We start from the raw sequence: 24,637 nt of genomic DNA, 5'->3' as shown, positions 1-24,637 counted from the left end.
CTGGTCTAAAAAAAAAATACATTCTGCCAACATCGTTCTTTACTTAGGCAGCGCTATTGCGCTGCCTCTGAAAATAATCCACGCGTACATTCTATGCTTACCCCACTTACGCTTATAATTTTGGGTGACCGAATAGAAGAAAAGAAAAATTCCCGGTTTACCCTTATAATTTTGGATGACTGCATTGAAAAGAAAAAAAAATGTTTCTACTTACCCTTTCCCTGTGCAGCACTGGCTTCAAAGTACTCTGCGTCTATCATTCTTGCATATTCTTCAGCTCTTTCTTTACTAACTTTTCTTGAGGCGAGGTCACATTTATTTCCTACTAAACACTTGCAGACATGCATTTCTGCATTTCTCTGCAACTCCGAAACCCAGAACTGTGCTTCGCAAAAGCTGTCCAAATCCGTCAAGTCAAAAACTAAAATGGCTGCATCAGCATTTCTGTAATACATAGGCGCCATTGATCGAAATCGTTCTTGGCCAGCTGTGTCCCATACCTGAAATAGTAAATTGGAAAATAATATTCTACATAAATTTAAAAATAACGTTTTAGATATTTTTATAGTCTTAACCTTACATGTTTGTTTGCAGTTCTAATTTGGTGCAAATAGAAGGAAATGGTAGAAAAGATAAACATCCGTGTGGAAGGGGACAAGAATTAAGTAACTAGCCAAATACCCTTATGCCGATCCGGCTCACCCGGAAAGTTTTTTTTTATAGTGTTTTATGATAGAAAAAAATCAGTTCATAATTTTAAATCATAATTAAAATCAATATTCTACTATCAAAGTTGAAGATAATACAAATTTCCGGAAGGCCTGATGCTTAAAGGAAAACTTTATGTTTAGTCAAACATTTTCACACAACTTCATACTTTTGTTTAAAAGCCTAGTAGCTTGTAATATGTTCAGGTACTTCTTATAGGGAAATTCGCCACCCCCTTCTCGCTGCTTGAAGCTTGAGAATGTTGAACTTGTGTCTATTTTTCAAAATTACTTTGGACGTATATTGCAGTCCCGAGTAGATTTTTTTATCATTTATTCGGGACAAATAACATTATGGGCGACCGTAGTTTAAAAATTATCGTAGGCTATAAGGCAGATTCGAAGGGAAGGATGAAAGAATTAGAAAATAAAAGTAGGTTTTTGCTATTTGTTTGGAAAGAGTTGTTTTTTTCAGTCCACGCCTAACAAACCTCAGGTTGAAAAACGAATAATTGTGTTATGCCTTTTTGAACTGCCACAGCCTTTCTCTTTATGAACTTGTTCGCTCGAGAATCCTACCTTTAATGTTGGCTAAGATCTTAATGCTTTTGACAAAAAAAGAATCTTCAGAGAACTGACTGTGCGTTTAGCTCTCAGGCATTTATGGCTATGATGTTATGAAAGCTACTTCTGAACAGTTATAAAACGTCATGACCGCCTGAGTGTTTCATTTCTAGTCTTAAGAAATTTAAATCTTTCCTGATAGGAAGGAAAAAAATATTTTCTAGTCTTGTTTACTGGGAGCTTTTTAATTTTTTAAACCATATTATTTTACTCTAGTTATTTTTATAATAACTTTTTAGCTTTGATCGTCCCAATCGTGCGTTTTTTTTTCGAACAATAAAATTAATTTTCACCTTTAAAGAACCGAGGCCATCAAAATTAAAACTTTTTTTTACCCCTTTTTAGGTCTATTCATTCCTGATTTTCTACGATTTTTCTTTGGGCTGTTACAAAATCATGAAGATTTTTTGACATTTTAAATTCTCACCTTGTTGCCACGCTGAACCATGAATAAAAAGCATAAACTAGTTCGGTAAATTTAATAACGTTTTTCCTCCGTAAAAGATCAAACATAAACAAGACAATCTATTTATTCACGTTAGTTCCTGTTTATGCAATATACGGATCTAATTTCTTGTCTTATTTTCAAGGGATGAAGCCAAACCAGATTAATGCACATTCTAAGTTTATGACCTAATGAAAATGTGTCCGGCCTAGGAGATTTTCATATGGGCGTCTGAAGCAAAAAAATTAATTTAATGTCTGTGCTTTACATAGTAAAAATTAAGCAATAGATGTGATGTTTTTGGAAATAGAAGAAAACAGGGATTATATCGATAACAGAATGAACTTGAAACGCCAAAGGGATAAATATAAGATAAAATATGACAGATGATCTTTCCAAAATATGTGGGTAAGCCAATTCGCTAATAACATAGTTTTTTAATCTTGGATAATTTTAACAATAACTATGTTAATGCTTACCTTATACTTTTTTCCCTTGAAGGATAGATACATTTATTTTTAATTCCTATTGGGTAACAATATGTTAGGGTTTTATTCTTACATGATTTTACTCATCCAATCTGTTTTTTTTTTTGTTTTTTTCTTACCCAGCTTACTGCCAATTAATGGCAGTGTTTGTCTTTAGCCACAACAAAAATATAGGTGTAACTGCAGTAAATTCAAGCCTCTTAGATCTTCATGATGGTATTTTTTTTTGGTCATTTTCCACTGATTTTTCACATACGTTCCTTATTTTCATACTTGCCGCCCGGCCCGCTAAGTGTGGACACAACTGCATATGGAGGTCTTTTTCGATAGAAATTGAGTTCTCCGGTTTTTTAATTTTTTTAAGACGTAAATTTTCAACTGATCCGAAAGAGAAACGGACCGAACATTTGCCACCATGAAGAGGTTTCGAATAATTTTAACAATAACTATGTTAATGCTTACCTTAGAGGTTTCTTCAACGAGTGAACGCGAAATCCAACTATCGAAGTGATATTTGAGTCCTGTCAATACGTTTTATCATCTAAAATTCCAAGGGAGAGGCTTGACTTAAGGCTCCTGCCACGTTGGGGGTGGCGTAGAGCGTCGCAACTCTGCTCGTCCAGGCTGACCGGTCTACTGCTATTAGTGGGGCCTCTTCGACAGTGATGTTAGCTATCTCAAGGAATTTGTTGAGGCTATCCTTCCACCTTGTCTGAGGTCTAACCCTCGGGCGAGACCAGCCATTAGCTTTAAGGGGTTTTTCCGCCGTCCAACAGAAAACTGTTAGCTAACATTTTTCCCAACAATCGTTTTTCCGCCGTCCAACTAAAAATTGTTAGCTAACGTTGTTAGAAGATTTCTCTAACAAATCGAATGCTTGTTGAAGGAAATTGTTGGGGAATTTAAGGCCAAATATTCAAAAATAAGCAAGATGGGTACTTTTTATGCTTACAATATTGATGGAGAATCGAGGATTGCTCCTATTTATTATTTTTTTTTTCCTTTCCCCTTTTAGTTTATTATAATTATCTTTTCTATTAATATCATTGAAAAAAAAATCCATTCTTTTGTTGAAAAAAATAGGAAAAAAAAAAGATGGTAACGTATTCATACCGATTTGATATGATAAAAAATAAAACGATTTCACATATGCAATAAAATTATATTCTTTCTAAGTTGATCCACTTCCTCTATTCGTGGGATAACTTATGTAAATGCACTAAACAGTTACTTTAGGAAAGCTTAAGCACTGGTATTTTATTTTTTCGCCTAAAATCAATGTACTTTGCCAATTAATAAAATGTTTTGTGTCTTTGTTTCACTTGCTGGCATTAATAGTTATATTTTTTTTCTATAAGATATGAACGCTTTGAAATATTCTGTTAATTGAATTTCAAAGCTTTGGGTATTATCAAGCTGAGATAAAGTCTCAGCAACACTCTCTTGGTCAGAATTTTTCTTTGAATTTCCTGCCCAATATCATGTTTCTGCGAATTGTGAGCTAACTATTTCTGTTAGCTAACAATTCTGTTTTCGCCGTCCAAACACATTTTTGTTAGCTAACATTGTTAGCTAACAATTGAACGGCGGAAAAACCCCTTTAGCGTCAAAATCGTAGACTATTCGGGCTGGGGTTGTCGTCGGCATACGCAGGAGGTGTCTGAACCATCTGAGAGTACGGTGCGCTATTTGGACGGAGAATGGCCCTTGGGAGGTGAGTGCGAGCAACCTTTCGTTGCTTACAAAATCGTCCCATCGAAGTCCCTGAATCCGACGGAGCTGTTTCGTCTGGCAGGCGTCTATCATGCTGAGGATTGTTGATTTCAGAGGCCAGGTTTCCGCTGCATAGAGAAGAACCGAGCCTACGGATGCATTATAAATTCGCATCTTCGTGCGCCTAGATATATCCGGCATTCTTCAAAGATTGTTGAGCCTTCCGACGATAGACGAGGCTTTTGAAACTCGGCTGCACACTTCTTCCTCTATAGAGCCTTCATTAGACAGCACGGAGCCAAGATAAGTGAAGTTCTTTACAACTTCAACAGGAGCTCCGCAAACAGTTATGTTCTCAGGGGGCGAGACTGGGCTTGGGGGCTCAATTGCCATTATCTTCGTCTTAAGCCAGTTTATTTTCAGCCCCACTTTTGCTGCCTCTTCCTGTAGGACTTCCAGAGTGAGAGGGAGAGGACATCTGTTCAAAGAAAAGGAGGACATTTTGTATTTTTGGCAGTCTGATCCGATAGTAGATAGTGCTGCTTTCATTTCGAAATACTTTTAAGAAAGAACGAAGAGATTTAAGTGCCCTGAAGTTTTGACAGCTAGCTTATATTAGTGCAATAAAATCCATAGCGGGTGCTTTCAACGCAGGTATAAATCAGCTTTGACAAAGACCTTTATCCCTGCAGAATTCTGAGAAGAAATAAACTTGATAAAGGAATTATTAAGTCAAGATGGCGCGGAAAACATGTTCTGCCAATTTAGCTCAGCGCTGTCAGTGCGGGACTTCTGCGCAGTATATGACCCTGTTCTGAACTGATGCCATTTCTAAACATCCTTTAGCAAAATAATATTTTTGAGTTTTTTTTATGAAAACTAAGTGCTGAAAGTAAAAAAAAAAACAAATGAATGTTTCTTATAATAATAGAAAAAAAGGTCTAATATTAGAGAACTATTTTCTTAGCATTTTGTTTAAGCAAAACTAACCCACTGATTCTTTTCAATTTTGGTGATCTAGGAGAAAAAGAAAAGTACTAAAAAAAAAAATGTATTCTTACCTGAAGGTTTAAAGTTACTCCATTAACCTCAATTTTAGATGGATAGTAGCTTGCTCCAATGGTTGGCTGAATGCCCACAGATGGAATGCTTGGTTTGGATACATAAGATGTTATCAGACTCGTTTTCCCAACTCCTGCAAACTATGAAACATTGCTATTGAGTTTGAAATGTTGGATTTATGCTTTGCTGCCTTGGATAGCTTAAAACTGATATGTAACTCTCTCTTATATGCCTCTCTCCTTGCATCTCATATGCATTTCATGTTGGTTCTCTTCTCGTCATAAAGAATAGGCCCTGACTCGGAAGTGTTTTGAAGTGGCAACCTAGTCGTATGTCCACTAGCCTTAGTTTGATTGACGATCAATAGACATGATTACATCTAAATACATTTAATATATCTAAACTGGTGTACATCCGATAAAGGCATAAACATAAGTAAATACGGAAGAATTTATCTTCTACTTCGTTTTTCATTTGCAAAAACTTCAGCAACAAAGGTCAGTTGCTTGTCGTTACTTAATCAAAAATAAATCATGGTTGCCTCCTTAGTGACAAACTAGTAAAGAACGAACCCTAACCCATGGTAACCGAAAATTTAGAGAAACGTTTTGGAAAAACTGTTAGTGAGGAACAATCACCATTTAAAACAGATTCAAGAAATGTCATTATTATTTTGATTAATCTTAATGATAAAAGTTTGTTTAAAAAATGGGAATTTCGAAAAATAACCCAAAACCCAGAAATTAGTATCGGATCGAAAAGGAAATTACGCCACTGAATTCACTATAGCCGAAACCTCTATTTATGAGAATCACAGTACCCCATTTTGAGCCTGAAGGATAATTTTTTTTTCAGGTGGGACGCAGCTATCTGTCTCCTTTTTTCTTTCGCCACTAGTGGGGTGCTGAAACATCACAGAGAAGTATTTAAGAGCTCGTTTGAAAGGAAAGTGCTATATCTATGTGCTTTTTGCAACTAACAAAGCATAATATTAAAAATAAAATACTATTTTTGATAAGATTTGACAAGAAGAAATGACACATGTATCTTATGAAAAATTACTTCTCTGGTGAATGGTGTCATATTTGAGAGATTCCGCTGCCTGATTCCCTTAGGTTCGTTCTTTATTATATTCAGCTAAATAAAACCAAACGCTTTTTCTGTGTGTGATATATTTTTTTTTTTGCAAAAGCGTTTGAATTTAGTGTCTTATTATTTATTTTGTTTATCATTGTAATCTAATACTCAATGGTGATCAAGAGAAAGCCAGTCCATTCCCGCGCCATGTTTTGCTAACCGAAGCCCACCAAGACATTTGGTCAGAATTTTGAGATGCTCCTTTTGTTTAAAACAGTCTAAAGGCTTAATTAAAAAGATAACAACAGTATTTTGGGAAACGGCTGTAAATAATGTAAATCGTTCACAGATAGGTTTTAATATAGGAAAAGGGGAATAAGTTTCATCTCCAGTGTCCGAATGGTACTCAACTTTCAATTGACAAAGTCAACCAGGCGTCTCAATCCAGGGGAGAGTAGTGTTAGGGTGCCTGAAAATAACCCAAAAACGGTGTTTTCCTTGATTTGTTTGGAAAAAAAGTTTTAAGTTCTCTACCCAGGAGGAATCTAATTTTCAAAACCAAATCTTTTGGGATTAAGGGCCTCCAAAAAGTAGGGCAAAAAAAAAAATTATAAAAACTTTTTTATTTAGAATTGCTTAAAACTTGTATCTTTAAGTCTTTGGGCTAAGAAAATCCAAGGTCGAGGGAAGCCATGAAAGGAACCTTATAAGGACCAAACAAACCTGGGAGGGTCAAAAAGAACTTAAGGAACTCCGCAGCGACAAGCTAAAACATGAAATAGCATAACTAAACATATAAAACCATAAACTTCAATCAAGACAGGATCGAAATAAACAAAGAAAGCACAGACAAGTCCAAGCATGAAACATAGCAAACAGTAATTTCAAACGAAGACACCCTTGGAATTCTAAGATAGCACTGATAATTCAAAGCATGGAAGACATGAAACCATAAGTTTCAATTGAGACAGCTTCGAAACAGACAAATAAAGCATCAACAAATCAAAACATAAAACAAAGTTTCTAATCGAATGATTCTGACGTTTTCTGTTCACGTATTTCTGACGTTTTCAAGTTTCTGTTAGTGTGTTTTGGCGTTTTCAGGTTTCTCTTCGTGTTTTTGTTGGCGTTTCAAGTTTCTCTTAAATTTTTTAGTCTAATGTTTCCTTGAAAAGGGTATCTTATATTTATAAAAAGCTATTAACATAGCTAAATCAATGAAAGTAAGACGTCAAAACGAATATACTGCCAGACTAAACTACAAAAAGATAATATATCCAAAAGTAACTTGAAAAATCGATTATTTTTTTTGGGGGGGGGGGGTAATCTTTCTACCTTTAATTCTTCGTTGTTTCTGTATAAGGCTTCATATGCCTGAATAATGTAGAAGCATGATAAAATGCTAAAGTATGAATGTTGGACGTATATGGATTTTCTTTTTTGATTTTAACTCCCTGTTGTTCATTTTCATCTGATGTTTTGCATGTTGTACTTACCCTTATAAGTTCATATTCCTTTAAATAACTCGTATTTCTTATGTGAAGTTTACTAATTTCATTTTTTTTCTTTGTATATTTTGAGCGATATTCAAAAAGAGCCTCTTTTCTTCTTGGTTTTATATATAATCTGAATATAAATTACGAGTGAAAAAAAAAAGATACGTACATCATTTTCTTAAAAAACTACATCCACGAGTCTTTGAAATGGGATCCAAACTTAAATGAGTAAACCATTACTAGAGAGCAGTTGGATGTCAAATGCCCCTAAAAAAGGGTCCGAAACTGCTTCTCCTTCAAGGGCTTGGAACTTTGCTGAAAAAAATTCAAATGAATTTACTGAAAAATGTGTATTGTTAGTTTAATATACATATGCTGATATTTATTCTTTAAAATCTTAATTATTTTTTATTTCTTAAAATTACAAAAGTGAAAACATTAGAAAAAAATTTCAGTAAAGTACAAATTATATTCTATCTTTTAGAAAGCATAAAGTTTAGAACCCTACTTAGGTTAATTTCTGTGTAGCGATAAAAAATTAGATTGCCTTTTTAATTTTCCATTTTGTAGCGATAAAAATTTTTAGGACTGAGGCATTTGCGGTAATGAAATCTGGGGCCGCAAATGTAATATTATGATTAAAAGCGGTGTAGCGATCGCGCCACTCGCTGAAAGCGAGAAAATAAAATATGTAATTATATAAATGTAACCTCCTGTCCTTGGGTTATCTTGAATCAATTAACTGTTATATTATGTAGAAATCAGATCCCTGGGAGCGCTACCTTGGAGGCATGCGAACTAATTATCTGCCATGCGACTAGATACAGACATATAAAATAAAATAGACACGAAAAGAAAAGCAATAGGTTTATTGTGACTTACATATTAGGTGTACAGCAGTGGTTCACTTCAACTGGCAACAATGGTGACTGAGATAACAAATAATGACCGACTTGCAAAGCCTGAACGCCGAAATAATACTGCTCATAATATTAATCCAAAAAGCGCTTTGACCGCACTATAGAAAACAGTTTTTGTCCGGTACTCTAAGAGCTGACTCGTAATTATCGCATGTCCTGAGGCAGGGGACGCTATTTTGTAATTATGTTAGCAAACTTACTACCTTGTTCGAACTCTTCGTCTAATCATCTTTTTTAGTCATTTATGATGATTCAAACGTTCACAACGCTCTTATACTTTAAATTTCCTGAGAAACATTGTGTCTAGCATCTTTTTTATTACCCACTATCTTAGCGAAATTCAAAACTGAATAGCTTCGTTCATTGGCTGAGGCTAAAATACAATTTCTCTTTTTGCTGATTAAGAACTTTTCTTTTTTTTGAAACTAGATTTAAAATTAATTAGAGGAAGTCAGAATTATCTTTAGAAAGAAGAAACTTTATTTTTTTGTATTTTAAATATATTATATTTTACTCACGGTACATATTACCCTTCCCATTATTTAATGACGTACTGTCATTAAGGCTTGCTTGCCCTTGGGCTTTTGAAGCATTCGCTATTTATTAACTATTTATTCTACATAATTTTGATTGACATTGTATTATTTTATATTTTTATTTTGGCTTAATCAGGAGTGTTAAAAATTTTCTCTACTACTTTTTCTTATTTTTTTATATATCCCTTTCTAAAGTTCACCTACCGGACTAAGATTATCTATGGTTCTAACCTATCTACTATCCTAAGTTTTTTTTTCTTTTTCTAAATCTAACACTAATTACTTTTAAATTTCCAACAAGGTTGGGGCTATTCTACCTATACATAAGATTTTTTGAGAATTCACCTTTTACAAGTTTTTTTTTTTATTTTGCTGTCTATAGGGCACACTGCTTTCTATCTACGCTACATTAAATGAATAGCACGACAATGCTACACATAACTCTATCTGAACATCAAACACTACATATAAGAACGATTTAAAACACACAATATTGGGTTTACCATGTTCACTGGTAACATTAGAACACTTTTACTGGGGACGTTTGCTACGCAACGTTAATGATAGGATATTGGAATTTTTGAGTTATCAAAGTTATTAAAATGTAGTATATGTAAATTCACACCTATTTCATCACCTTCGTGTCTCTTTATCGTACTCAATCCTTCTGTTGTAAATTATGGTCCTTCGCTCCTTTCGTCTTGGCCAAAAAAAAATTTTTTAAAGCACTTACAATATAGTTTCTTCATGGAACAGTTCGAGCATGATTCTGTTCACACGACAAGCTTTCTCTAATTGTCAAATGGGAAATGATACTTCCAACTACAGGTGTGGGAATATGCTATCAGAGTTCATTCTCACCTGTTTTTGATAGTTCATAGGGTGCCTTATCATTAAGGGGTTGAACCCTGGGATTGCGTTCATTTTCCTCCCAGCATATCATTTTTGTATAAAATTGTTCATTCTTGCACTCGGGATCACAGTTCTCTTATAAAATTGTTGATGCATGGCTTGTGTCTATTAACCTTTGTTGGGGTTCCTTAGTTAATCACAGGGGAATTGAAATTTGGATTTGGGACAGGTCGACATCAAACTATAGTGACTCCTTCAACATATTGTCTTTAAGTTGTGGGAGGGGTATATTGTCACTGAGGGGTTAGTCACTGGGGTTAATTTTGGTTTCTGTAGTTCAATGGTTGGTTTCCAGTTCCATTTCTCAGAAATTATCTCTTAACATTTATGGGATAACAGAGATATTAACTTTTCGCATTTGATAGATTTGACCAGATGGATTCCGAGAAATGGTCGAAAGGGATTCGACGCGTGAATCTGCGACACATAAATGATTTCTGGGGTCATCAAATGCCATAACTACACAGTCGTATGGTACATGGGTCCATAATGATTATCAAGGGTGATATTTATGTACTTATATCTTGTACTGGTCGATGGGTATCTCAGGATTTATGGGATTATATAGTACAATAATGCACTGGATACTGAGATTCAAATATAGTGTTACCTGATACGCAATATGGTTCGTGGTCGAGGAAACAACGATCAAAGGTAACTATAATTTTCGTAAGCAATCTGGGATGAAAATTGCCTGGAGTCTATGGTGAGTACTCTTCGGTGGTTGAGGTATGATGAAAATAGATGCTACTCGGTTGTATCTCCACTGGATTGTGCATTGTAATGATCGATATCCAAAATGGCAAACCACTCCCTGTAAAGAAAATAACGAGGCAGAATAACACGTTCTTTAAAATAAATAGCCATAATATATAAAAAACAATACGATTAGGTGCTTTTTATGGTGAAGATTGCTCTACACGACAATATAAAAAGATACACTGATATTACTACATAAACATTGGTTTAAAAAAAAGGACATTATTATCATGTTGGTTTCATATACATTTAATTCCCATTGGTAAATCTAAAACAGAGATGTCTTCAAATTTGTTTTGAGTAAGGAAACAACGATAAAAGACTTATTTAATTCTTCAATACTTATTTAATTCTCCCTTAGATTTAAAACAATCCTTTAAACATAAGTTACTCTGCATTATTAATTTTGAGGTCTAATTTTACAACATATTTCATTCCTGCATTGTTCACGCAGGTCCGTGCTTTTTAAGCAACGCATGTTGCAGCGTCATAACCACACGTTGTTATGTAAACGACACTTACAATGAGGGAACCAGACATAGCAAGGACGAGTGGAGACCTCTATACCCACTCGTTTTCTAATGTCTTCCCTTTTTCTTGGCTTAGATGTTCTCATGGGGTTCCAGGTTTAACTTCTGCATTTCGGCCGTTTCCCCGTGTTCTTCTCTTGGTTTTCGCCTTCTTAGTCTCAGGATTTGTCCATAATTAAAAGTCAATAAGGTTCTTATGCTCAGAGAAGTCGCGAATGCGAAACATACAGTCAGTAGTATGTTCCACCAGATATTGGTTGAGAATAATCCGTATCTATCATCCACGTACGTTAATCTTTGGTCTTCATTTGTAAATAGTGGAATCTGGGAGTCTAATGCTTCTCTTATTTTTGTAAGCTTTGATGTCCCTTTATTTTTTTCTATTTTGGACCATATTGAGGTTTTCATTTCCTGACTTTCTATATTCGGAATAGTGTACGACAGGTTAATTGCCTTAAAATTGATTATTTTGGGACTTATTATCTTTGTGCTCGTGGTAATTAACGGCATTCGAACAGTTGACTCTTTAGCTACATGTTGACATCCTTGTTTTATGGTTATCGTACCCACATTTTATAACATAAACTCTCTTTTGTAACTTAGGTCTATTCTTTCTGTATTATTATAACAAGACAAAGTTCCAACAGTTTCTCTTGGAACAGAAAATAACCAAAGATCATTTCTAAGGTGTATGAATATTTCTCGATTAGTAGTTCCTATCACGGCTTCGTATGAATTCGGTATTTCTTCCTGTTAGGTGTCTTTCAAAAATATATCTAACATACAGGATCCAGATTTGACATTATAAATAGGTAACGTAAGTTGGCATACTAAGTTTTTGAATAGTACGCACTCTTTTAAGTCTTGTGGATTGGCTAGGGCGTATTTTCGTCTATCTTGATCAACAAGCAAATACTCTGCTTCAGGTGTCATAGTCATAAATGAATTTGTCTTCTTTATGTTAGCAGGGAAGGTCGAAATTTTTTACAGGTCGTAAATGGATTAGTGGTTTATCAATGGAATTGTTACTACTGCAAATAGCTGTTCATTTATTTCCGTAATGTGGGCTTTTAATTTAGTATAGTAAAGGAATAAATTTGATACTCCTGGCTCTACGGGTAAATGTAAACCAAACGTTAGGTGCGTTTTTATTCTGTCTAACATACTTTTTAGGTTAGAAGGATCTACTAGGTTGGAAGACAAAGTTCCTCCCGCGAGGGCAAATAATGCGAACTCGAACTTGCTAACATCTGCCGCCAAATTTAGTAGTGACATGGTAATTGTATCGAGTAATAGCATGGTAAAGCTTGCGTCTATCACCACGCGGTCCACTTCGTTCCTTAAATAATTCATTACGTTTATAGTTTTTAAGATTCTCTTCGATATCATTTCAATTTTATCTCTCTGGTAATTTGCTACACTGGCTTGTATCTCCTGATCGTGTAATGTTACTTTCATGGCATTATTCAACTTTCTTACACTGTCACTCTGGCTGTTTAGGTCTTCCTCCGCTGTCAAACCAAAAAGGTGGGAGGCGAGTTCTCCGATGATGGGAATTAGGCCTGTAGACATACGGTATTTATTTCTTCGAAAGAATACTTCGAAAATCTTCGTGGTACTTTGTTTTAATTTTTGTATTTCCGTATTGAATAATTCAAATAAGTCTTGTAGTCTTTGTCTATATAGTATTAAGTAGGCTTGATGAGTTGAAACTTTTTGGGCGTTTTTCTCATTTAGATTGGGTAATGGTTGTTCGTCTATCATTGCGTAATTTCCCTCATACGGTTTTCATTTCCTTGCAGTCAGTAATTTAGGGTTTTGTATGGATTTCATTTCAGTTACGTCTCTCGATAAGTATTCAATATTATCCGCCAATCCTTTCCTTCTGTCTTTCTTGGTGTTTGTCCCAAGTGCAATGTCAATTTCTGTCATTTTCTCATCAAGGTCATCTATTACGAATTTTGATTTTAGTTTAGGGACAACTGAAGTTGGAAACTCTTTATTATCTATACTGTGCATTATTTTACTGGCCTGTAATCCTTTGTTCGATCTAAGGAATTTAAAATATCGATTCTTTGAGTTCATTCGTGTTTTTTTCTAGTCTTGTTACTAGTTGAAACAAGGTCTCGAAGGGTTTGGGGTCCAATTTCATAAAAATTTTCCATACGTCATGGCTAGCTAGCAATTAATTTTCATTCTTGAATAATACTCCATGTTTTACAATATCTTGGGCCACTGCGTGAACAACGAGGATTATGATGATATTCTTAAGCCTCATCTTATTGTTTGTTTCTAGAATTAATTTATCATTAATTCTACCCATTTTTTGCAAATTTCGTTTGTTTACTACTTTGTTATTATTATATATTATTTTTTTCAAATGCACTTTAGGTTATTTTATTATACAACTGTTTCATGGTATTGGCCAAATAAAACTGATCTGGAACGTCCTGACGCTGAACCAACCCGGTTCGAAGCTTCTTTTAGCAAAAGAACTAAAAAAATATAAAGTCACAATAGCTGGAGTCACCGAAACACACCTCCCTGGACATGGTGAAGAGGACATAGGTGAAGGACGCACATTGCTGTGGTCTGGCGGTAGCCATAGAAGAGGATGCCTTAGCCAAGTACTGACCAGTGCTGCACGTCGGGCCCTCCTGTCATTCAAACCAGTATCGCCTAGACTCCTGTCCGAAAGACTGGATGGGAAGCACGGAAAAATAACTGTCATTACGTGCTATGCCCCCACAAACGACGCTGATGAAGAAGACAAAGACGATTTCTATAACCTGCTTAGTTCTGAACTATCTTCTGTACCTCCCCATGACTACCTCCTCCTCCTAGGAGACTTGAATGCAAGTGTTTCAAACGAATCAGGCCTTCGGGATCTCGCTGTTGGACCTGTTACAGTGGATAGCCTAAACGATAATGGAGAGAGGCTGCTGAATTGTTGTCTGGCCCAAAATCTAACGATTGCGAACACATGGTTCCAGAGACCAAATATAGCCAAGTACACCTGGTATAGCAATGATGGATCAACAAAGAAGATGCTCGACTACATCATCGTACGTCGTCGAGGGCTGTCGTCTGTCCAGAATTGCCGCACCTACCATGGCGCCGATCTCGGGACCACCGACCACCGGCTGGTAGCAGCCAAAATTAAGCTCCGCCTCAAAGCTATGAAGAACAGCCAGTCTTCTCGGAAAATTTATGCCGGTCGCATCCAACAGGACCCCGCTCTGGCTGAGCGGTACCATGTGGTGATATCCAACAGATTTGAGGTCCTTGGCCAATGCGATGATAGTGAAGTTGCATGGAAGTCCTTCAAAGAGAACACTCTTGCGGCAGCAACTGACGTTGTTGGAATGAGGCAACGGAAGAAAAAGGAATGGATCAGTAATCACTCCCTTGCCATAATAGAGCTCAGGCGAGAAGCACGTCTTGGCGGGGACATGGCTACATACATACTGCTAAACAAAGAGCGCAATTCCATGTTGTATGAAGACCGCAAGGCTTTTATTGACAGCAAGGCATCCGAAGTGCAAGAGGCCGCCAAGAAAAAGGACAGTGGAGCCACCTACAAGATTCTTCGTGAGCTTTCAGGTCAGCACACTCAAACTACGCCATACCTTCTAAGCACTAGCGGTGAGAATATCTACGACCAATCACAATGCCTCCGCCAGTGGGAGGACCACTTTGAGAAACTGCTCAACTCAGATCCACAAGACCAGACGGACCATGAGCTAGCAGCTGCTGCGGCTACTACCATACCTGCTCCTGATGGTCCTGAATTTCCAGCGGAGAAGATAAAAGCTGCTACCCACAAGCTAAAGAATAACAAAGCGCCAGGAATATGTGGTCTAACATCGAAATTCCTTAAAAATGGGGGTCTAGCCATGATCCTCTGGCTACAAATGCTGTTTAACCTTGTGCGGCACTCTGAAAAAATCCCCTCAGACTGGAAGAAGGGCCTACTTGCGCCAATCTACAAGAGGAAGGGGAGCAAAGCAGAATGTAGCAATTATCGTGGCATAACTTTACTCTCAGTTCCTGGAAAGCTCTTCGCTATGCTGCTTCTCAAACGGGCAACAAGATATCTTCATGCCCTGCGTCGCCCCCAGCAAGCTGGTTTCATGCCAGGCAGGTCCACCACCGAGCAAATTCATACGATTAGACAGCTAGTAGAGAAAACTCTTGAATATAAGAGGAAGGCGTACATTGCCTTTGTCGATTTTCGATCTGCCTTCGACACTGTCGATAGGTAGTCACTATGGCTAATCCTCCAGTCTGCTGACGTACCCACGAAAATCGTCCGTCTCTTCAAAGAGCTGTATAATAACATTAAAAGTGCGGTGATCGTAAATGGACGGCCTTCTGGATATTTCAAAATTAAAAATGGTGTCCGGCAAGGATGTGCCGCTGCACCTGAGCTTTTTAACTGTGTAATAGACTACATCCTGAATAAAAGGCAGCAGGTGCAGCTGTTTGGCATAGGCTTTGCTGGAAGTTCTTTCAGACGTCGACTTTGCCGACGACATGGCGCTAATATGTGAAAACATTAGTGACCTCAAAACTACACTGGAAACACTGGCCTCTGCCGCTGAGAAACTCGGTCTGAAAATAAATTGGTCGAAGACCAAGATAATGCCCGTTGAGAAAACGCCGTCCAACCACCTGTCATCTGTGGAAATTTGTGGCCAGACTGTAGAGGTAGTCAAGCAGTTTACCTACCTTGGTTCAATTGTCTGCTCAAACGGAAGCCTAGATGCCGAAATTTCAGCAAGAGCGGCAAAAGCAAACTCTGTCTTCGGTCGCCTTCTAGAAGCAGTCTTCCATAAACCCCAGATCAGCCGTCTCACCAAAGCACGAATATATTCTGCTTCGGTTGCCAGCGTTATGCTCTATTCTGCTGAGACTTCGTCGCTGACTCAGACACAGACGCTGAAGGTAGATGCCATCCAGACGAAATACCTCCGAAAAATCGAACGCTCCAGATGGCCCGACAGGGTACGAAATTCGGAAATCCTCAGGTCCTTCAAACTCCCACCCCTGTCCGAGCAGCTTGAGTCTCGCTCGCTGCGTTGGTATGGTCATCTGCTCCGTCTGCCTGCCCAAACACCCGACCGGCTCATCTTCGATTTCGACCCAGCTGCAAACGGCTGGAGGCGTCCTAGGGGAAGACCACGCACCAGATGGGCAGACGTTATCCGTGATCGGCTCGCCTCCAGAAACATCAACCCGGCTGAAGTGACAACCCTCGCCCTGAACCGACCACTCTGGAGAAGACTGACGGCGCTGACGACTGGTTCCCTCTACGCTGGCGACGCTGCCGAGCAAGAGCTTTAAGTAAGTAAGTAAGTAATAAGTCTGTTTGAGTGGGTCCCTTGGAATAGAAATACTTGATATTGAGGTTCTTTTGTAGGCGTCTTATCAATAATTGTAAACAGCCAAGTTGCTTTGCACTTCTTCTCCTATATTTTTTTTTACCTCCCCTCTAGCCGGACGATACTTGGGGGAATTTGCAAGTCCTAAACCATACTTATAAGTGTGGGGTGCATACCCTTTAAGGTTGTAGGTTAAATTCCATTCTTTCTCATATATTTGATTTCCTTCTTCGTCCACAACTAACATAGCTGCCGAATATATAATGTTTTCCTTTGCGTTCATTATGCTAATGAACTCAGTATCAATTATCGCCTTTCGAGTAGGTTTTGATTCCATTGTCATGATCTGAAAATGCTCACAGTTAGGACCTGGTTCGATTTTTCATAGATAAGCCGAGGAGACCGCCAAAACCCAGCAACTTAAAAGCTGCATGGGCTTTAAGTTCCTCCCCAGGCTTCCCACAAAACGTGGTCCATCTATTTAGATTTGATTACACAACTTAATACTGACTAGGGGATGATTTCCATAGTTTATTTGTAGAATATAAGTTGAATTCCATGGAGAAATAGGTTACTTGGGCAAGGTGAGCATCCGAAATCCTCGAGTCTATATGTGTTAAGAGACACACAAAGCCCAAAGAGACACACACAGCCCAAAGAGACAAAAAACGTCCATACAGAAACATACAGACCAAAAAGATTCAAACACCCCAAAGAGACACACATAGCCCAAAGAGACACACACGGCTCTAAGAGACACAAACAGCCAAAAGAAACAGACACAGACTAAAATTACTGAAACAGCCCAAAGAGACACAAACGGCCCTAATAGACACAAACAGCCAAAAGAAACACACACAGACCAAAATGACTCAAACAGCCCAAAGAGACACAAATAGCCCAAAGAGACACAAACAGCCCAAAGAGACACAAACAGCCCAAAGAGCCAAACACAGACTAAAAAGACTCAAACAGCCAAAAGAGACACAATCAGACCAAAAAGACTCAAACAGCCCAAAGAGACACACAAAGCCCATAGATACACAAACAGCCCAAAGAGACACAAACACAACAAAAAGACTCAAACAGCACAAAGAAACACACAGCCCAAAGAGACACACACATCCCAAAGAGACTCAAACAGCCCAAAGAGACACAAACAGCCCAAAGAGACAACAACAGACCAAAAATATTCAAACAGAAAAAATAGATACAAACAGACAAAAAAGACTCAAACACCCCGAATACACACACACAACCAAAATACACACACACAGCCCAAAGAGAAAAAAAACACCCATACAAACACATACACACCAAAAATAGATAAAAACTGCCCAAAGAGACACACACAGCCCAAAGAAACACAAACAGCCCAAAGAGACACAAACAGCCCAAAGAGACAAACACAGACCAAAAAGACTCAAACAGCACAAAGAGAAACAAACATACAAAAAACACTAAAACAGCCAGAATAGACACAAAACGCCAAAATAGAAAAACACAGCCAAAATAGAACAAACACGACCAAACAGACACAAACAGACAAAAAATATACAAAAAGACTCAAACAGCCCAAAGAGACACAAACAGACCAAAAAGACTCAAACAGCCCGAAGAGACACACAAAGCCCAAAGAGACACACACAGCCCAAAAAGAAAAAACACGCCCATACAGACACATACAGACCAAAAAGATTAAAAAATACTCAAACAGCCCAAAGAGACACAAACAGACAAAAAATACTCAAACAGCCCGAAGAGACACACACAGCCCAAAGGGACACAAACAGCCCAAAGAGAAACTCACAGAACAAAAAGACTCAAATAGCCCAAAGAGACACAAACGGACCAAAAAGACTCAAACAGCCCGAAGAGACACACAAAGCCCAAAGAGACACACACAGCCCAAAGAAACACAAACAGCCCAAAGAGACCCAAACAGCCCAAAGAGACAAACACAGACCAATAAGACTCAAACAGCCAAAAGACACACAACCACACAAAAAATACACAAACCGCCCTAATAGACAAAAAAAGATAAAATAGAAAAACACACCCAAAAGAGAAACAAAACGCCCATAAAGACACATAAAGACCAAAAATATATTCAAACCGCCCAAAGATACACAAACAGCCCAAATAAACACAAACACCCAAATGAGACACAAACAGCCAAACTATAAACAAAAAGCCCATACAGACACAAACAGACTAAAAAGATTCAAACAGCCCAAAGAGACACACAAAGCCCAAAGAGACACACACGCCCCAAAGAGACACAAACAGCCCAAAGACACACACACAGACAAAAAAGACACAAACAGACCAAAGAGACACAAATAGCACAAAGAAACACACACAGAACAAAGAGACACAAACAGCACAAAGAGACACACAGCCCCAAGAGACACACACACCCCAAAGAGACACACAAATCCCACATCTACACACACAGCCCAAACAGACACTCACACACCACACAGACACACACAGAGCCAAGAGACACACACACAGCACAAACAGACTCAAACCCCAAAAACACACACACATCCCAAAGAGACACACACAGCCCAAATAGACACACAAAGCATCAATATACACACACAGCCCGAATAGAAACAAAACGCCAAAATAGACACACACCGCCAAAATAGAAACAAAACGCCCATACAGACACATACAGACCAAAAAGATTCAAACACCCCAAAGAGACACACAAATCCAAAAGATACACACACAGCCCAAATACACACAAACAGCCAAAATACACACAAACAGACCAAATTTAATAAAACACCCCAAAGAGACACACACCGCACTAATAGACACAAACAGCCAAAAAAAAAAACACACACAGACCAAAATTACTCAAACAGCCCAAAGAGACACACATAGCCCAAAGATACACCCACAGCCCTAAGATACAAACACAGACAAAGAAGACTCAAAAAGCACAAAGACACACACAGACCAAAGAGACACACACTGCCCAAAGACACACAAACAGCCCAAAGAGACACAAACAGCCCAAAGATACAAAAACAGACAAAAAAGAATCAAACAGCCCAAAGAGACACACACAGACAGAAAAGACTCAAACCGCCCCAAGAGACACACAAAACCAAAAGAGACACACACACCCCAAAGAGACAAAAAACGCCAATACAGACACAAAAACACAAAAAAAATATTTAAACAGCCCAAAGAGACACACACCGCCCAAAGAAACACAAACAGCCCAAAGAGACACAAACAGCCCAAATAATTAAAAACAGACCAAAAAGACACAAACAGCACAAAGAGACACACATAGCCCGAAGAAACTCACACAGCCCAAAGAGACACAAACAGAACAAAAAGACTCAAACAGCCCAACGAGACACACAGTCCAAAGAGACACACACTGACCAAAGAAACACAAACAGCCCAAAGAGACACAAACAGCCCAAAGAGACAGACATAGCCCAAAGAGACACACACGGCCCAAAGAGACACAAACAGACAACAGAAACACACACAGAAAAAAATGACTCAAACAGCCCAAAGAGACACAAATAGCACAAAGAAACACAAACAGCACAAAGAGACACAAACAGCCCAAAGAGACAAACACCCCAAAGAGAAACATACAGCCTAAAGAGACACAAACAGCCCAAAGAGACACAAACAGCCCAAACAGACACTCAAAGACCAAAAAGACTTAAACACCCCAAAGAGACACAAAAACAGACCAAAAAGACTCAAACAGCCCAAAGACACACACATAGCCTAAAGAAACAGAAACAGCCCAAAGAGACACACACAGGCTAAATATACAAAAACAGCCCTAAGAGAGACACACTTCTAAAAGACAAAAACACCCCCAAATTAGACAAAAACACCCATACAGACACATACAGACCAAAAAGATTCAAACACCCCAAAGAGACACACATATCCCAAAGAGACACACACAGCCCTAAGAAACACAAACAGCCAAAATACACACACACAGACTAAAATTACTCAAACAGCCCAAAGAGACACAAACTGCCCTAATATACACAAACAGCCAAAAAAAAAAACACACACAGACCAAAATGACTCAAACAGCCCAAAGAGACACACATAGCCAGAAGAAACTCAAACAGCACAAAGAGACAAAAACATACAAAAAAGACTTAAACAGCACAACGAGACAAACCGTCCACATAGACACTCACAGCCCACATACAATCACACATACCAAATATACACACAACGTCAAAATATACAAACACAGACAAAAAAAATACGCAAGGCAAAAACATATAAACACACAACAAACAGACACAAACCGCCCGACTACACAACCGAAACTATCATAGAAACACACCTCCACAATAGACACGAAAAGCCAATACAAACAAATCAAGACAAAAAAAATAATTACACGGCCCAAACAGACACACACAGCCCAAAGACACACAAACAGCCCAAAGAGACACAAACAGCCCAAAGAGACAAACACAGACCAAAAAGACTCAAACAGCCCAAAGAGACACACATAGCCCGAAGAAACACAAACAGCCCAAAGATACACAAACAGATCAAAAAGACTCAAACAGCCCAACGAGACACACAGCCTAAAGAGACACTCACAGCCCAAAGAAACACAAACAGCCCAAAGAGACACAAACAGCCTAAAGAGACAAACACAGACCCAAAAGACTCAAACAGCCCAAAGAGACAAAAACAGACAAAAAACACTCAAACACCCCTAAGAGACACACACACCCAAAAGATACAAACACACCCAAAAGAGAAAAAAAACGCCCATAAAGACACAACCAGACAAAAAAAAGATACAAACTGACAAAATAGACACACACAGCCCAAAGAAACACAAACAGCCCAAAGAGACACAAACAGCCCAAAGAGACAAACACAGACCAAAAAGACTCAAACAGCACAAAGAGACACAAACAGACCAAAAACACTCAAACAGCCCGAAGAGACACACAAAGCCCAAAGAGACACACACAGCACAAAGAGACAAAAAACGCCCATACAGACACATACAGACCAAAAAGATTCAAAAATACTCAAACAGCCCAAAGAGACACAAACAGACCAAAAAGACTCAAACAGCCCGAAGAGACACACAAAGCCCAAAGAGACACACAACCCCAAAACACAAAAAAAACGCCCATACAGACCAAAAAGATTAAAAAAGACTCAAACAGAACAAAGAGACACAAACAGACCAAAAAGACTCAAACAGCCCCAAGAGACACAAACACCCCAAAGGGACACAAACAGCCCAAAGAGAAAATCACAGACCAAAAAGACGCAAATAGCCCAAAGAGACACAAACGGACCAAAAAGACTCAAACAGCCCGAAGAGACATACAAAGCCCAAAGAGACAGAAACAGCCCAAAGAAACAACAAACGCCCTTAAAGACACATAAAGACCAAAAAGATTCAAACAGCCCAAAGAGACACACATAGCCCAAAGACACACACCCAGCACAAAGAGACAACACACGACAATACAGAAATTGGCAGAACAAAATGATTCAAAAAACCAAATGAGACACGCATACCACAACGAAACCCAAATGACCCTAAGAGACACAAACAGCCCAAAGAAAAACACACACAACAACTAGTCTCAAACAGTTCAAAGAAAGATACAGAGCCCAAAGAAACAGCTTTTGACTGGCAACACTAAAGTTAATGAATCCTAAATCTTTGAAAACAGCCTCTATTTCTGCCCGTTTAAGTTTTGATATTGCTCCTTAAATTCAGTTGAAGAAACTTTTTTATAATTCAATTTCTGATCGTGGGGGGCGGGCTACGGTTGAAGTTATTTTCACGTAAAAATACCCTTCCCCTGTTCCATGGAAAATTCCCCCCTCAAGACAATTCCATTCCTGTCGTCTTTTGGAGGGTGTTTCCCCATTTTTCGATAATCAGGCAATTTTTTCAAGCTCATAGCTTCTGATGATGCTGCTCCTTACTTACAGTTGAAGAAACTTTTTATAATTTAATTTCTAATCGCAGGGAGCGGGCCACGGTTGAAGTTGTTTTCACGTAAAAATACCCTTCCCCTTTTCCATGGAAAATTCCCCCCAAGACAATTCCATTCCTGTGTATGTTAAACCATTATGAAAATTTAATTTTAAGGTATGAGCATTTTATAGAAAATCTCAAGGACGAATAAAAAATCTGTAGAGGTAGAGCTAGGTCAACTTGTAATGTCATTCTATCATCATTAACCATTTTCATAGATTTATGTTGTCCCAAATTTATAACAAATTGCCTGAGTTAACAAGCCCTCGTTAAACTCTATTTAAAATTGACAACACTGTTCAAATATCACTTGTGTATTATACAGCACACATCGAAGTATTCGCAAATGCTAAACCCTTTTTTTCCACCTTAATAGGATCAAATTCGCAAATCCTATCTACCGAGACATTCATATCAAACTATTGTTGGCTAAAGGCAATTGTCCAAAACAAATCAGAAACCGCTCTTGATAGCACAGACTTCAAAGAAATGGAACTGTGGATAACACATGGGTTATAGACAGCTATCCCTAAAAAACCATTCCTAAATACGCAATTTTACAATCTCTAGTTTTCGATTTAACATGCGTGCCCGCTCTATACCCTGTCAGCTTTTTAAAATGTACACGCGTATGGTTGTTACCATGCCAACTTTTAAAATGCCCATGTCTAAATATAGTGTCAAAGGCGTGGGTTTTCTTGTAAGGTTCTTGTATAATTCCATGTGCAATTGATATCCATAGCAATAACCAGTCTGGTAATCTGCCTTGGAAAGGTGCCAAGGAACATAAATTACTAGAAATATAAGGTACTACTCTACTCAAATAAACACGCATCCGTGATTTTTCTTCTGGTAAAAATTGCAAAATTCCACATTTTTGCAGATATGAGCTTGAAACATCTACAGTTTCAATCTGATGGTGTGCTTTTCATTAAAATTATATGACTTCAAGAGGGTCTCTCCCACTTTTTCTGAAAATCAGACAAATTTCCTCTAACCCTTAGCTTTTGATTGGTAAGACTAAATTTAATGAAATTAATAAATTTGGAGTCAGCATAATAAGCCAATTCTTTCAATATGTCTACAGCTATCAAAGTTATTTTCTTTAGAGTGTCGGCTACTATTGAGCCAGGTCGCTGTAAGTAAGTTACAAGTCATTACCACGAACTGTTTGATTACGCATCAAAATCCAAACAGTATTACCAAAAGTATTCTATTCGTAAAACTTTACAGTTTCATGAAATGTAAGTAAACAAATCGAAAAGGTTTTTAACTAAAGTAAGGAGCAAGTTTCAAATCTGTTCCTTGCTTTCAGTTGAAAAGCTCTTTTTATTTAATTTCTAATTGTTTTCCAAATCATACCCAGGCCTAACCAAGATATAATTTAAGGTACAGGCCTCTCAATAGTACCGTTCTACGTTTAAATTTGCAATTTCAATTATGGATAACATTGTAATGCCCCCCACACTCCCTAGGGTTGTAATGTAGTTTGCCTTTTTTTTACATGCAGGATTTATCATTAGGAAAAGGAGACATATATCTGCAATATATCAAGAACAGTTAAGGGTATAAACATAGAAAACAACATAATATAGATGGTAAAAGTGATATTAGGGCAACCAGTTCCTCTCTCTGTCCCTTTTTAGACGTCCACTCCTAAAGATAGCTGATGAAAATTCTGGGATAGCCGTCTTCTTCAAAAAAGTCGAAAAGCCAAATAACTATGCCTCCTGGGATAATAAAAACCCGCAGAATTTCCTAGGACAAGCGTTGTAAGTTATATAATTGACTCGTTGTTTACATGCAAGATGCAAGTTAACTGGGAAAAGGGGCATGATTGGTCCTATTACATGTAGGGACGGTTGTCAAACGGATACAGCAGCAATAGTAGTATGTTACCTTATACTTTGCTTACGCCCCCGTACCAAACAGGTTTCTGGTAGGTAT

At 38.0% G+C, this 24,637-nt stretch overlaps 1 protein-coding gene across 1 annotated transcript; it reads right to left on the bottom strand.

Moving 5' to 3' along the window:
• Positions 1–206: 206 nt before the first annotated feature.
• LOC148956588 (uncharacterized) lies at positions 207–14,000 on the bottom strand. Its single transcript, XM_089091318.1, has 3 exons — positions 13,800–14,000; positions 5,039–5,179; positions 207–500 (listed from the first exon to the last, which is right to left on the bottom strand). The coding sequence occupies exons 1-3, from the start codon at positions 13,998–14,000 to the stop codon at positions 207–209; spliced, it is 636 nt and encodes a 211-aa protein (XP_088947444.1).
• Between the last annotated feature and the right edge of the window lie 10,637 nt (positions 14,001–24,637).

Source organism: Artemia sp. Qi Xiang Cuo, chromosome 1 (genome assembly GCF_049724085.1).
Source record: "Artemia sp. Qi Xiang Cuo chromosome 1, ASM4972408v1, whole genome shotgun sequence".
In the NCBI taxonomy this organism is placed as follows: Eukaryota; Metazoa; Arthropoda; class Branchiopoda; order Anostraca; family Artemiidae; genus Artemia; species Artemia sp. Qi Xiang Cuo.
The sequence above is the reverse complement of the archived record's forward strand: the minus strand, read 5'-3'. Positions and strand labels throughout refer to the sequence as shown.

Excerpts from the sequence above, each read along its gene's own strand:
- LOC148956588 (XM_089091318.1), bottom strand. The coding sequence starts at position 14,000 with ATGACAGTTATTTTTCCGTGCTTCCCATCCAGTCTTTCGGACAGGAGT. Across the intron at positions 5,180-13,799 it reads GTCCAGGGAGGTGTGTTTCG|TTTGCAGGAGTTGGGAAAAC; the intron begins GTGACTCCAGCT and ends AATGTTTCATAG. Across the intron at positions 501-5,038 it reads GAGTAACTTTAAACCTTCAG|GTATGGGACACAGCTGGCCA; the intron begins GTAAGAATACAT and ends TTACTATTTCAG.